Below are 14,859 nucleotides of genomic sequence, written 5' to 3'. Positions count from 1 at the left end.
TTGAAGAAACTTTGATAAGTTGTTGTGGTGAGTCCTGTAGATTGTCTACACCACAACCACAGTGTCTTATTGGAGGAAATATATAATTTTAGGTGGTGGGTTTGCTTTGCCCTAGATGGTGTTGCGGCTCTTGTGTGTTCATAGCCTCTTCTGCACTGTAGGGATTCTATTTGGCCCATCGAGTACCCAGGCCCTCTTCCCTCTCAATTTCCATGGCTAGTTCATCTAACCTACACAATTTGGGACACTAAGAGGCAATTTAGGATGGCCAACCCATCTAACTTGCACATCTTTGGGAGGAAACTGAAGGAAACCCACATAGAAGCAGCAAGAATGTGCAAACTCCACACAATCATCCAAGGCCACAATCGAACCTGGATCCCTGGTGCTGTGAGGCAGCAGTGCTGACCATTGTATTGTTGCAGCTTTACTCATCTAGGGCAAGTGGGGAGTCTTCTATCACACTCCCTTGTCTTTTACCTTGTAGAAGGTGAACAAGTTTTAGAAGCATGATAGCGTGGACTATTCAACCCCTCGATCTGTTGATCAGTTAGGTAATGGCTGAGCTGTATCTTCACCCCATCTACCTTTCCTTGTTCCATTACCTGATTTGGGAAGTAAGCCACTACTCAAGAGTAATCATATGCAACAAAGGGTAAATAATTATTACTTAGAGCCCAGCTCAAACTGTTCAACCTGCTTAGCCAGAGAAGCAATTACATATCATCTGGAAAGCCCTGGACTAACTAAAGTGTCTGCAGGTAAGAGCTGTGTCCTTGAATGCATTTCCCAGCAGCTTAATGTGATTAGGAAAAATCCAAGTTTGATAATGCAGTAGAAGCAGGTGATGGAAATGAGAATTTTCCTGACTCTAACGTCCAGATTTTTAGAAAATTGGCATTGTTCCCACAGAAACTGTGCTGTCTCTATCTGGATGCCGTATGTCCAATGGTAGCAGTTTCCCTCCCACCTAATTGGCTCTACATTTATATGACCTGACCCAAATGGAGCTGTGTAATCATAGAATCATGGAGATATACAACATGGAAACAGACGCTTCAGTCCATGCCAGGTTTCTTAAACTGAACTAGTCCCATTTGCCTGCGTTTGGTCCATATCCCTCTAAACCTTTCCTACCCAAATGCTGAAATGCCTCATGAGGAAGCCAGAATTTTAAGGATTTTTTTACAACTTTGTAATCATTGAAGTCTGCTGAGAAAATTCATTGGATCTGGATTGGTTGTGCCTGCCATTTAGTGTGAAGTTAGTAGTTTGTGTTTGACCAATGTTTACCCATTAATTCACATTTACCTTGTTTTAATTCTGAATGTTAAAATGTAAGGTAGATAGTATTGACAGTTTATATAGTACAAATTTTTTTTTAAAGTATTTATTATCATTGTAAGTAACTGGGATTTCAAATTTAGACTGCAATAGAAGTTATTAGTCCCTAAGTAAAGTTTATTTATTAGTCACAGGTAGACTTACATTCACACTGCAATGAAGGTACTGTGAAAATCTCATAGTTTGCCACATTCCAGTGCCTGTTCAGGTACGTAAAGAGAAGTTAGCATGGCCAATTCACCAGCACATCTTTGCACTGTGGGAGGAAATTGGAGCACCAGGGGAAACCCAACCAGACAAGGGGAGAATATGCAAAATCCACACAGACAGTGATCCAAATCAAACCCAGTTCCCTAGTGCTATGAGGCAGCAGTGCCTGCCACCGTGCTGCCCTAACCGGATCAGAACAGGATATTGAAAAGCTGATCAGCAGAGCGTAATAATAGGCCTACACAAAAGTATAAATCCTTAATTGAGCTAAAATATGTGTTCCATGTTACCCACTCTTGATAAGTTAAACAATGTCTTGGCTGTTACATAGCTCAGTGAAAACTTTAATAAATAATATTCCGTGATGGAATACAGTAGGTTCCACCGTAATCTCAAATCTTAATAATTTATCATTGGTCCAAATAGTCTCCCGTTTTGCTGGAAGGACTCTTAAATTAGTGGCAGGGACAGCTTCTTAAGTAAGATGGAGTAATTTTCCAGTGTCTGTGCTCTGTTTTCTGGTGTGGGTCTTTACTGGGCCGGGGTGAGGGTGGAACTCTGTACTTGGTTGGCCATTGCTTTGGATGCACGAGCTTCTCTGTGTTTCAGTAGGAATGTGGTTCAGGATTGTCACACCCATATCCATTGCATCCTCGTTAAGCATGAGATTATAATCAGCCTAGTGATATTTAAAATTGTAAGTGAGGGATGATATACTTTTGGGGAATATGACTACCTTCACTCCAATTGAGTTGGATCAAACGGACAGTTAATAGAACATTACAGCGCAGTACAGGCCCTTTGGCCCTCAATGGTTTCACAGGTCAGCACACCAATCTAAAGCCCATCTAACCTACACTATTCCAATATCATTCATATGTTTATCCAATGACCATTTAAATGCTCTTAATGTTGGCTGAATGTATTATTCTTGGCTGCAGCATAGTTCCACTAAATCAATCAGTTTAGCAGAGATCAGATGAACCTGGGGAAGTCCTGACTTGAGACTAGTGGATAGGTTGCTCTGCTCTTGGGATCTTGACTACTACTTTTAAGTAAATAAAGCTTTGGCGAAGGTTGCTGGGAAGGCACTGACAAATGAGAAGAGAAATGATCAAAATTCAGAAATTCATTTTGCCTGTTATTACCTTAGACTATCTTACACCCAGCTAAATTCTGTTTAATTGTGTCAAACAGTTGGAAGTTTGAGATTAGAATGATCTCAGTTTATTTGGGAACTTTGAATCAAAATTAGAGGCAAAATACTAAGGAACGAAGCAAGATTGGTATCCTGGCTCAAGTTAAATGCTTTGATGGGACTGAATTACCTTGTTGTCTTAGGTGATGAGCAAAGACTTTTCAGATGTTAACCTTAGCTCGTGGGTGGTGATACCTTGCCCCCGAATGAAACTTCCCTTATTATGATTTACATAATTGAGCAAGGTCATGTTAACAAGAATACAAGAAATAGAAGCAGGAGTATGCCACCTGGCCCTTCAAGCCTGCCCTGCCATTCAGTATGATTATGGCTGATCTATGCTGGCCCATTATCTATTCCTTTTCTGTGCCATTTCTCCATAGCCCTCTATTCCTCAATCTAGCAAGTATTTATCCACCTCCACTTTAAATACTTCTAATGATACAGCCTCATTTGGGGCAGAGAATTTCAGAGATTCATCACGCTTTGTGAGAAGAAATTTCTACGCACCTCAGTTTTAAATAGCCCTTTATTTTGTAGCTATGTACCCTTGTGCGAGACTGTCCCACCATCTACCCTGTCAAGTCCTCTCAGGATTTTATGTGTGAGGAAGAGTTCCTCTAAACAACAAGGAATACATAGAGTCATAGAATAGAATCACGGAATCCCCTACAGTGTAGTAAGAGGCCATTTGGCCCTCCAGTCTTCACCGACTTGCTCTGATAGCGCATCTTACTCAGACCCTATCCCTGTAACCCCACATATTTACTCTGCTAGTCCCCTAATGTACACATTGGGACACACAAAGGCAGTTTAGCATGGCCGATCAACCTAATCAACTGTGGGAGGAAACAAGCACCCAGAGGAAACCCACACAGACAGAACGTGCAAACTCCACACAGTCAGCACCCAAAGCTAGAATCAAACCTGCATCTCTGGTGCTGTGAGTGTTAACTACTGTGCCATCCCACCAAAACAGACCCAGACTATTTAGTCTGTTGATACAACAACTCTCTCATCCTAGGAATGAGCCTGGAGAATCTCCTTTGGACTTCCTCCAATGTTTGTATCTTTTTTTAGATAAGGGGACCAAAACTGTATGCGATATTTCAGGTGAGGCTTCACCAGCACTCTATAAATGTATCAAAATCTCCCTATTTTTAAATTCTAATCTCTTTGCAATAAAGGCCAAAATGCTGTTTGCCTTTTTAGCTATTTATTAGACCTGTCTGTTAGCCTTATGTGACTCATGCACTAGAACAGTTAGATCCTTCTGTACTTCACTCACCTGCAGTCTCTCTCTAATTAGATAATAAGTTGTCTTTTGAATCCTCCTACCAAGTTGCGTGACCTCACACTTCCCCATGTTAAACTCCATTTGCCAGGTTTTCACCCAGACACTCAATGTATGCAGCATCACAATATCCTCATCACGATATGCCCTTTCACCTATTTTTGTGTCATTGGCAAATTTGGAAATCTTACATTCTGTTCCTTCCTTCAGCATGTCAATGTAAATAGTGAACAATTGCTGACCATGAACTAATCCTAGTGGTTCTCCACTAGTTACATCTTTCCACACTGAAAAGGACCCATTTATTCCAACTTTCTTTACTGTGTGATAGCCAGTTTTAATCCATGCTAACACACTTCCTCAGCCTCTTATGCAGCATCTTGTCAAATGCTTTTAGAAATCTAAATACACTACATGTACAGGTTTCCCACTAGATACTCTCTGTTACATCCTCAAAGAATTTGAGCAAATTTGTCAAGCATGATTTATCTTTTTTAAAACCATATTGACTAGGTGTGATTGTATTAAGCTTTCCTAAATGGTGAGCTATTTGCTCTTTGATTATTGACTTCAGCATCTTGCCAATATAGAAGTTAAACTAACTGACCCTAAAGATCACAGCCTTCTGCCTTTCTCCTTTTTTTTGAACAAGGATGTCACGTTAGCTGTTTTCCAATCTTCTGGTACCCTCTCAGAATTTAGTGAGATACAAAACTTTTAAACCAATAGGTCCATTATCTCCACAGCCCCTTCATTTAAACCCTTTTCATTAAATCCCTAGCATGCAGTTCATCGGGTCCTGCCTTTTGTGTAATGAAGGAGGATTAATAAAAGGATCTTGTGTTAAGGATCCCCTAGGAGTAGTAACCACAATTTGATAGAATTCCAGATACAGTTTGAGGGTGAGCCTTGAGTTCGTTTAATATTCTATCCCTTGTCATCAGGATCTTTGTAAGTTCTACCATGTTATTCTAAATCAGCCCTTCTGATAACTTGGGAATATTTGCAATGTCTTCCAAGGTGAAGACTGATGCAAAAAAAAATTATTTAACATGTCCATCATTTGTTTGTTTACTATTACCAATCTACCTGCCTCATTCAGTAGAGGTCCCATACTTACCTTGGCTGCCCACTTCCTATTTTTGTAGCTGAATGCAAGTTTTCTCCCAAAATTAATGTTCTCCCTTATGAGCTTTTTAGTCTTTGCTGCTGGATCCTAAAAGCTTCCAGTTCTTTGTCTACCACCATCTCTAGCCACTTTGTATATCCTGCTTTTCAATTTAACATCATCTTTGACCTCCTTTGTTAACCATGGATTTTCCTGTTTCTCATGCAGCCCCTCTTTTTGATTGGGGTAATGTCCTGAGCGTTTTGGCAGCTGTTTGAATATCTTTTTCTGCTCATCTACTGAGCTGTATCTTAGCTTGTTTACCCAGTTTTGCTTCGACATCTCCTCCCCATACCATTATGATTGCCCTTATTTAAGGTTATGATTCGTGGTTATGAAGATGTGATGTTCACCCTAAAACTGTATCTGGAATTCTATCATATTGTGATCACTACCCCTAGGGATAACACAAGGTCCCTTATTAATCCTCCTTCATTACACAAACCAAATCTAAAATAGTACGTTCCACAACATGCTGTTCTAAAAAGCAATCCCTGATCCATAAATTCTTATGTGCTTCCCCTTGCTGGTTTTGTTTGTCCAATCAAAATGTAGACTAAAATCTCCCGTGTAATTTGCAGTTCCCACCAAACATGCCCTTAATAGTTCCCCAATTACACCCTGACTTCTTGAGAGGTCATATTTTGGGGGACTACTCCCAACCTTATCTTCCTTTCCCTGTGATAAGAACATAAGAACATAAGAAATAGGAGCAGGAGTAGGCCATCTAGCCCTTCGAGCCTGCCCTGCCATTCAATAAGATCATGGCTGATCTGTCGTGGCTCAGTTCCACTTTCCCGCCCTCTCCCCATAACCCTTAATCCCCTCTCTTATCAAGAACCCATCAACCCGCTTCTTAAAAATATTTAGCGAGGCAGCCTTTAAACTCAAATCAATTCTATATCACTGTCCACTGCCTTTGTATCGTGACTCAGCGTTGCTCTGAAACCTTCCTTGATTAATAATGCTGCACCACCTTCTTTTCCCTTTGGCCTGTTCTTTTGGAATATTGTATAACCTGGAACGTTGAGCATCTGGTCCTGCAACTACGTTTACTCCTCTATCTTGTTGGAAATCTTTTCTACATTCAGATAAAGTACACTTAACTTTTTTTAGTTGTTTACAACTCTGGATTTGCTACGTGCTGCATATTTTTGTTTATGTCTCCTGCCCTGGCCTGTCATACAATGACAGTCAAGTTCTCCCTCACTCTCCTGTGCCATAATTCCCTCATGTACCCTTGATTTTTAATACCTCACATTCTTGGAACCATTCTGTTGTTGGTATGGACTGCATCCTGTGTTACGTGTGCTAATTGCATGGAAATCAGATGTTGAAATTTCCAAGACAGTTTGATACACAAATCCATCGGTCCTCAGTCTTGGCAGTAATAGAAGGCAAACAAAAGGGGGATCAAAGATTTTACCTATTTAAATGGCCCAGAAGCATTGTTGTTTCATTATAGGTCACGAAATGTGCTATACTTTCTGGCTCACTGCAACAACTTGACTGTTTTGCATAATATCGTGTATAAGGTAGCTCATTATACAAAATTTTCAGACCTTTGTAATCTTCGGCCACTCTCATCCTTGCTTTCTTTCTGCTCTATCAAAACTTCTGAGAGGTCACCTCATCTGTTGTATTGAGAGTAATTCTAACTTTCCCTTCATAACTGAACTCCTGATCACTTGTATCATCCTGGTAAACTTCCTTTCAGTGTACCCTTTCTAAGGTCTTTACATCTTTCCTAGAATGTGGAACCCAGAATTGTCCACAGTACTCCACCTGAGGCCTGACTAGTGATTCAGAAAGGTCTAGCTCTTTGCTTCTGTATTCTCTTACTCTAATCTAAATCACTTGTTCTTTTTGAACCATCTGCTCAACCGCAGTCTTCTAAATTCATAACATACTTTCCTTATCAGTCCTCCTAAATGTATCACTTTATGCTGCTCTGTACTGAGCTTCATCTGCATTATTGCAATTAATTTCACTGGCTCGAATTATCTTCGACACTGATTTGAGCAACATGCATCTCGTTGCCTCTTTTGCCTATACAGATGATTTGGCACTTGCTACCCAATCATCCAACGTTGAGGATTTCAGCAGTAGCTTGTTCTGGAACCTGGAACACAATTTCCACCCAAGCTCAGCTAAGCTCTGTCATTGCTTTCTATTTCTACAACTGACTAGCTAATAGCAAACTCCAGGGTTTTTTTGAAATCAAGAATGAACCTGTTAGCAGGGTTTTGGACAAGGTGCAATTAGACTCAGGAAATCAGTGTCACAGTACAAAAGTAAAAATTTATTAAAGACCAGTGATCAATGAAAGAAATCAATTGGATGGTCAGATACAGAATACCCAGACCTTTCGGAAGTTATCAATAAAAAAACAGAAGTTATAGATTTTGTTTATCAGATTTCCCAACCATCATTAGTTAAAATTAATTTCATTTAGTGTCCAGACATCAGTATAAATCTGTAACCAGTACCTCAACCAACAGCATTAAAGCATAATGGTATCTCATTCATCCATTAAACTCGGATATTAACATCCTTTATAGCTAAAGCTACTTTCATGTTGCCAGGTTATGGTAAACGCCATTGTAAAAGTCAAAGTGGATGTTCCCACAGCTCTCCACCAAGCTGAATAGACACGTGTTCCTACGTGCAGGGGCATATCTGTTCTATGTCTGGGCAGTGATTGAAACTATTCATTATTGTTGCAAAATATGTTCCCTTATAAGAAACTTCCACATATGAATTTTGCTAGGTAATGAGTTCCCAGGCCTTTAGCTCTCAACTATTTACCTTTCCCATCGCATCTTTCAGTAACTTGCTTTGGCCAAAGTGAACAGTGATTCATACAATACTTAAAATAAATTTAAAATATCAGCATATATGTTTTAAAGTCATAGTTTCTTGTTTAATTCTCTTCCTGCATGAACAAAGAACAAAAACAGCCTGGGAAACAGGCCTTTCGGCCCAACGAGCCGGCGCCGCCATTTTAATATTACCAGTTCCCCCCCTCCACCCATAACCCCTATCGATTGTTTTTATGGCAATCCACATTGAGGGAAAGCTATTCTTTTGTTTTAAGAATCATTTAACTTTTTACTGTTATCTCAGTCGGTGCTTTATGTATACTATCTCAAAACTAAAAAAATGTAAAATAATCACTTTCAAACCATACCTCAGATATTTTGGAGTCACCCTGGACTGCAGCTTCATGCGCTGTGTGCAACAAAAAAGGGACACAGGAAAGTCCAAGAGCAGGGTAAACATCCAGAAATCAGCAAGTACCTGCTACACATACTTGGCATATCACTAGCCTTGTTGTGCATTCTTCAGAATTCTGCTTCCCTGTATGGGAAGATAGGGCTTGGAGACTGCTCTCATCGCATCAATTCCGATAATTAGAGGTACATTGTGACTTGTACCTGGACAAGGAGCAGAGCCTTTGTATAGTATTCCACTTTTTGATTTGTGTCAGAGGGCACATACACTGAAAGAGTTTGAATGCATTGAAGCAAATTCAGCCGCTCATCCTTCAGAATATGTGACTCAAATCACCATACCTTATTTCAGCACATTGTCAATGAATATGGCCTACCAAAATTTGCTATGAGATTTTAAGGCAACTCGTTGAACAACATGACGTTTTTTTTATTGTCCAGTTTGATTTTAGATTTGTAAAGCTGCAGGAAGTCTTACACAAGGTGAAGACAAGTGATGAAGTAAGAAGTTGCATTAAAGTTTGCTGATCATGCAAATTAGATGACATTGTAAACAATATAGATGGAAGCATTAAGCTACCAAGAGATGTTAGGTGAACAGGCAAAACTGGCAAATGGATTTCAATATAGGAAAATAGGCCATCCACGTCCATGCACGAAAGGATGGATCACATTTTTTTCTGAATGGCAAGAAGCTAATGACAGTGCTGAAACGTGGATTCCTCTTGAACGACGAGATAAATGACTTCTGTTAGTAACTTCCTTTAAGATTTTTCACCAAAGATTATAGTAACAAAGGGTGAAAAGTGTGTTTGCTGTGAACTGCAGTCTTGAATTTAAAAGTTCCTGAGGTTTGGAGTCAAGCCCTTTTGGAAAAAGGGCTTGATGAGAAGCCATTTTGTTGCTTACTTTAAACACGCAACAAGAGGCTGCTTGCTCACAGCATTTCACTGAAAGCCATTGCAGGTTATCCAAGTAGCCACATTTCTTCAAACAAAGCAATACCTTGAAAGTGAAGGGACTCCCTCCAATTGTTTCCAACTTTAAGTTTACCTAAGAACCAACCTCCTAGAAATTCAACTACAAGATTCCTCACAGTTTTACTGAGAATCCTCTGTTTTACAAGACCTTCACTCCATCTAAAGCATGCTGTTCATCTAAGAAATCCCTTGCGTACAAATGTATTGATGACAGGCAGTAAGAAGTAACACACAAGTCCTGTCTGTGCAGGGTTGCATTTGGGGCTGCAGTCTGGACAAAATACAGTGTGAATAAGCCAAATTTGACTTCTGGGGAATGGAAAGTAGAGGGAGAAATTGCAACCATAATTATGAAATACAAACACAAAGGGATTGCAGCAGTAAGCTTTGGAATGCTAACTATTGAAAATAAGGTAGCAGCTTTTGATGTAAAAGCTTTTTGCAAGTGGAGGACTTAACTTGGTCGAAATTCACATGCCTACATATCGAACAACCAAAAGTCATAGATAAATTGGTGGAAATTGATGGATGTAATAAAGAACAGAAGCCCAAAGTACCAAAGATGCTGGCTGAGTATCTTGGCCTCATTTGATAGAATCCCTATAGTGCAGAAGGAGGCCATTAAGCCTATCGGATCTGCATTAACTCTCCCTCCGATAAGAGCATTTTAACCAGGTCAACCCCACACGTTTACCCCATTAATCCCCTAACCTACAAATCTTTGGATGCCAAGGGGCAATTTAGCATCGCCATCCATCTAATCTGCATATCTTTGGACTGTGGGAGGAAATTGGAGCATCCAGTGGAAATCCACGCAGACACATGGAGAACTTGCGAACTTCATACACAGTCACCCAAGACTGGAATTGAACCTTGGTCCCTCGTACTGTGAAGCAGTGATACTAACCACTGTGCCATTGCGCCACCCCAAATTTCAGATAAGATACAGGACCTGAAACAAACCAGTTTAACCTGGCCGAAATTTCTTAAGAGAAGCAGAGACTAAAGTTAAGCGTTCCAGGAAAAAGAAGAAAGGGAAGCCTAGGAGAAAAGGAAGGCAAGGGAATTCCAAGAAGGAGGGGGAAAGAGTGAGCATGCTCTCCAGTTAGAAAAGCTTGAGGGTGTTACCAGCACAGAAGGGTTGGGAACTGAGAAAGATTGTAGTTGATTTTACCTGCTGGTAATTTTAAGTAGCCTTACTGTAGAGACAAGTTTTGATTTCCGAAAGCATTCCTGATTCATCCCTTAAGAAAAGGAGGATGTAGAAGTTTTCTTCACAGCCTTTGAGAAACTGGCAGTTCAATTACAGTGACCAATAAGCTTGTAATCAGTTAATAACCAATAGAGCTTATCCTTATTCCTTAGCTCATAAAAGGTTTCAGCCAGCCAACCACAGCAATGTTTGGGAATTATGGAATGATGCAGCACAGGAAGTCATCATTTAGCTCAAGCCATCTATGCCATCTCCCTGGTAGAGCTGTCCAACAGGTCCATCTCCACACCTCTTCCATGTAGCCTTGTATTTTTTTCCCTTGAAGTATTTATCACCTTTTTTAAAGAACTATTGAATCTGCTTCCAGTGCCCTTGCTGACAGTACGTTCCAGCTCAGTCTTTTGCATTTTAAAAAAAGGCAATAAAGCCAAAAGCAAATCTTGTCAAATCTAGACCTTGCACTCACTGACACTACTGTCATAGAACACAATTCACTTTTATTTAATCGCATCAAATCTGTTCATGATTTTAGAACAGTTCTGCTAAATCTCCTCTTAAACTTCTTGGCTCGAAGGAGAACACCTGCAGTTTTCCCAGGTTATCCACTGATAAATCTTATCCATGTTGCCTTGGACATGTATCTGTATTGAAACTCTGGCCTTCTATTTCTAAGTTAAAGTAGTTCCATTTTTCTACAATGCATGTTAGACCAGCTATCAATCAATGCATGTTAGCTGTTCATGTTAAGACCTAACACTTATATAGGACATTGTTTGTTTTTATGCAGGACATTTGTTGTTCCATAGATGAATGTTTGAGGCATGCTGTCGGTTTTATAGTAGTGACATGATTGGTTGAGACTTGGTTGACTATCTGTTGGCTAGAAATGATGTGATATATAGGAGAAATTGCTATCCACCCTTCACACCACTGCAAGTGAGAATCGAAGGATTCTGGGCAGATTAACCATAGTGGATGTATTGAAAAACACTTTGCTGTTCATGAAATCAAAGTGAATTTTCTGCACAATTTTGACACAATGTCCATTTGTCAATTTTTTTTACTGTACCTGCATAGCAATGAATTGGAGGAATTATATTGCAGAGAGTTGATTGTGATGGAAGAGCAGTCATCAACAACAAATTTGACAAGATCAAAAATTGGAATATTCGGGTTGGACAACATTTTTGGGGAGAAAAACAAAAACATTTCAAGCTGTACCTTCCATCATGCTTCTAATGAAAGACGTTGATATGGGTCATTAACTCTGACTTTCTTTCTGCAAATGTCCAGACCTGCTGAGTGATTGCAGCATTTTCTTTTTTTTATTTTAGATTTTCAGTGTCTGCAGTATTTTCCTTTTGTAATGTGTCTTTTAATATGCAAGGTTGCATACAGTTGAGTATCCATCAGCTTACTTAGTGCTGGACAAGCCCAAATAGGGATGCTCATCATGTAAATGAATAGCAAAGAACAGGATCAAATGAGGGACAGATGGAGAAGTTGCAACCAAGGTCAAGCCAACAAGTTTGGCAATTGAATTACTCCCAGTTTTTACTTAGTTTACAATTTATGTAAGTGGTTGAAGATGATACTCAGGTAATTCTGTATATACACAATCCAACAGAAATGGATAGCCGTCAGTCATGAACTCTGATTTGTATTATATCCTCTCCTAATTCAGGGTTGCTGAAGATAATTGTGGACTCTTATTAGATATAAACACTTTCTAGCTTTTGCAGGGTCAAATATATCCTGATTGACAACTCATTGTAAAATTAAGGTAAGAGACTCATTGCACCATCCCATACCTTCAATCTATGATCCCCCCACCCCCCAACTACTATAGACTTTTAAAACAAAACTTTGTGTTGTCTAATCATTTTCTGCCTGACTTTCTTCATAAACTTCAGGTCTTTGCTCTTCGGCTTAAACTTTAAATTCGAAAAATAACTAGCACAATACACCTTGATGTGGAAATGTCGGTATTGAACTGGGGTAGGCACAATAAGAGGTCTCACAACACCAGGTTAAAGTCCAACAGGTTTATTTGGTAGCACAGGCTTTCAGAGCACTGCCCACTTGAAGGGGCAGCGCTCCGAAAGCTCGTGCTACCAAATAAACCTATTGGACTTTAACCTGGTGTTGCGAGACCTCTTATAATATACCTTGCGCTATGATACTGTAAACATTTGTAGACTTACAATAGTTTTATTGGAATCGTATTTTAAACCACCTATATTCTTATTTATGTCTATTATAAAGCAATTTGTGTTATTAGAATCAACCTTGAATTCTTTTTCTTACAGGAAAACCAGTTTCAGCTGACAGATATTTCGTAAGATTAAAGCTGGAATAATGAGACTGTCAGGTAAAGTATCTGCTATGTAGCATAACATTTATCAGCGTTTGCTTTGCCCCACTGTAGCAGTGCTGCAGAACAAGATGACTGTCTGAAATTAAATTTGGAGCTGCATAGAACCACCATTTGGTACATGGATTGGCTATATGTTGTCTGTCTGCACTAAAGATGATGGCCATGGGAAATTTTATAAAATATCAAGCTGGTTTCTGGCTCTGCTCTGTGTGAAAAAGATACACTATTAGCATAGAAGAATATTGCATCTTTATTGTATTGCATTTGGGAACACTTCTTGTCAAATGGATTCCAAATTTATAAGCATGCCATGAATCTGGCACTAAGCTGCTTTCTCTCAAATGCAAAAAAAATTATCAAGATAACAGTTTGAAAATTTGATACCACTATTGAACAAACTCCATATGAGTGCAGTGCACCCCACCAAGCTGCTAAATGGCACCATTATTACTGGAAAGCAATTGGAATTCCTGCACAAATGACTGGCTTTTATGAATAGTAACTACATTCTGCTGCCCAGGAACAGCCCTTGGAATAATAGATGGGCACCATGATGCCCATCTATTATTTTGTTGACGCACATTGTTTTAAGTTTGAACTCTAACTAAAAATGAGCCCATATGTACTTGCTCCATACTGTGATTCAACAAGGCAGTTCACCATCACATTCAAGGGTAATTAGGGATGGGCAATACTGACCTTGCCAGTGACATCCACATCGTGTGAATGAAGATTAATTCCAAGTTTCCCTAGAACCTGGTTAATACATATTGATTTAGTGTGGAATTAGGAATTTGTTTTTGACCTGTCTTTAAAACATTTCAGCAAAGCAGCATTTTTTATTTGAGAAATTTTTCCAAGCTTACCATTTTAAAATAAATGTAGTCCTATTTTCCTTCAAATTCTATATTTATAAGGATAGAATCATAGAGGTTACAGTATGGAAACAGGCCCTTCGGCCCAACTTGTCCATGCCGTCCTTTTCATTCTTAAAACCCCTAAGCTAATCCCAATTGCCAGCATTTGGCCCATATCCCTCTATACCCATTGTACCCGTGTAACTATCTAAATGCTTTTTAAAAAACAAAATTGTACATGCCTCTACTACCACCTCTGGCAGCTTGTTCCAGACACTCACCAGCCTCTGTGAAAAAATTACCCCTCTGGACACTTTTGTATCTCTCCCCTCTCACCTTAAACCTATGCCCTCTAGTTTTAGACTCCCCTACCTTTGGGAAAAGATATTGACTATCTACTTTGTACCCCTCGTTATTTTATAGACCTCTATAAGGTCACCCCTCAGCCACCTACACTCCAGAGAAAAATGTCCCAGTCTATCCAGCCTGTCCTTTATAACTCAATCCATCAAGTCCTGGCAGCATTCTAGTAAATTTTCTGCACTCTTTCTAGTTTAATAGTATCCTTTCTATAATAGGGTGACCAGAATTGCATACAATATTCCAAGTGTGGCCTTACCAATGTCTTGTACAACTTCAACAAGACGTCCCAACTCCTGTATTCAATGTTCTGACCGATGAAACCAAGCATGCGGAATGCCTTCTTCACCGCTCTGTCCATCTGTGGCTCCACTTCCAAGGAGCTATGAACATGTGCCCCTAGATCTCTTTGTTCTGTAGCTCTCCCTAACACCCTACCATTAACTGAGTAAGTCCTGCCCTGGTTCAGTCTACCAAAATGCATCACCTTGCATTTGTCTAAATTAAACTCCATTTGCCATTCGTCAACCCACTGGCCCAATTGATCAAGATCCCGTTGCAGTTGGAGATAACTTTCTTCACTGTTCACTGTGCCATTCACCTTAGTGTTATCTGCAAACTTACT

At 39.6% G+C, this 14,859-nt stretch overlaps 1 protein-coding gene across 1 annotated transcript in view; it reads left to right on the top strand.

The window, feature by feature from the left end:
• Nucleotides 1–14,859, top strand: part of LOC145344030 (protein FAM3C-like) — a 58,975-nt gene that overhangs the window by 10,550 nt on the left and 33,566 nt on the right. The window contains exon 2 of the mRNA XM_080190757.1: nucleotides 12,950–13,011. Within this exon, the coding sequence (XP_080046883.1) occupies nucleotides 12,999–13,011 (13 nt within the window). The 5' untranslated portion in view covers nucleotides 12,950–12,998. The remainder of the gene's footprint in view (nucleotides 1–12,949; nucleotides 13,012–14,859) is intronic.

This window comes from Carcharhinus amblyrhynchos, chromosome 6 (genome assembly GCF_965287045.1).
Source record: "Carcharhinus amblyrhynchos chromosome 6, sCarAmb.v2.hapA, whole genome shotgun sequence".
Lineage (NCBI taxonomy): Eukaryota > Metazoa > Chordata > Chondrichthyes > Carcharhiniformes > Carcharhinidae > Carcharhinus > Carcharhinus amblyrhynchos.
Note: the sequence above shows the minus strand (reverse complement) of the source record. Positions and strands in the feature narration are given on the sequence as shown.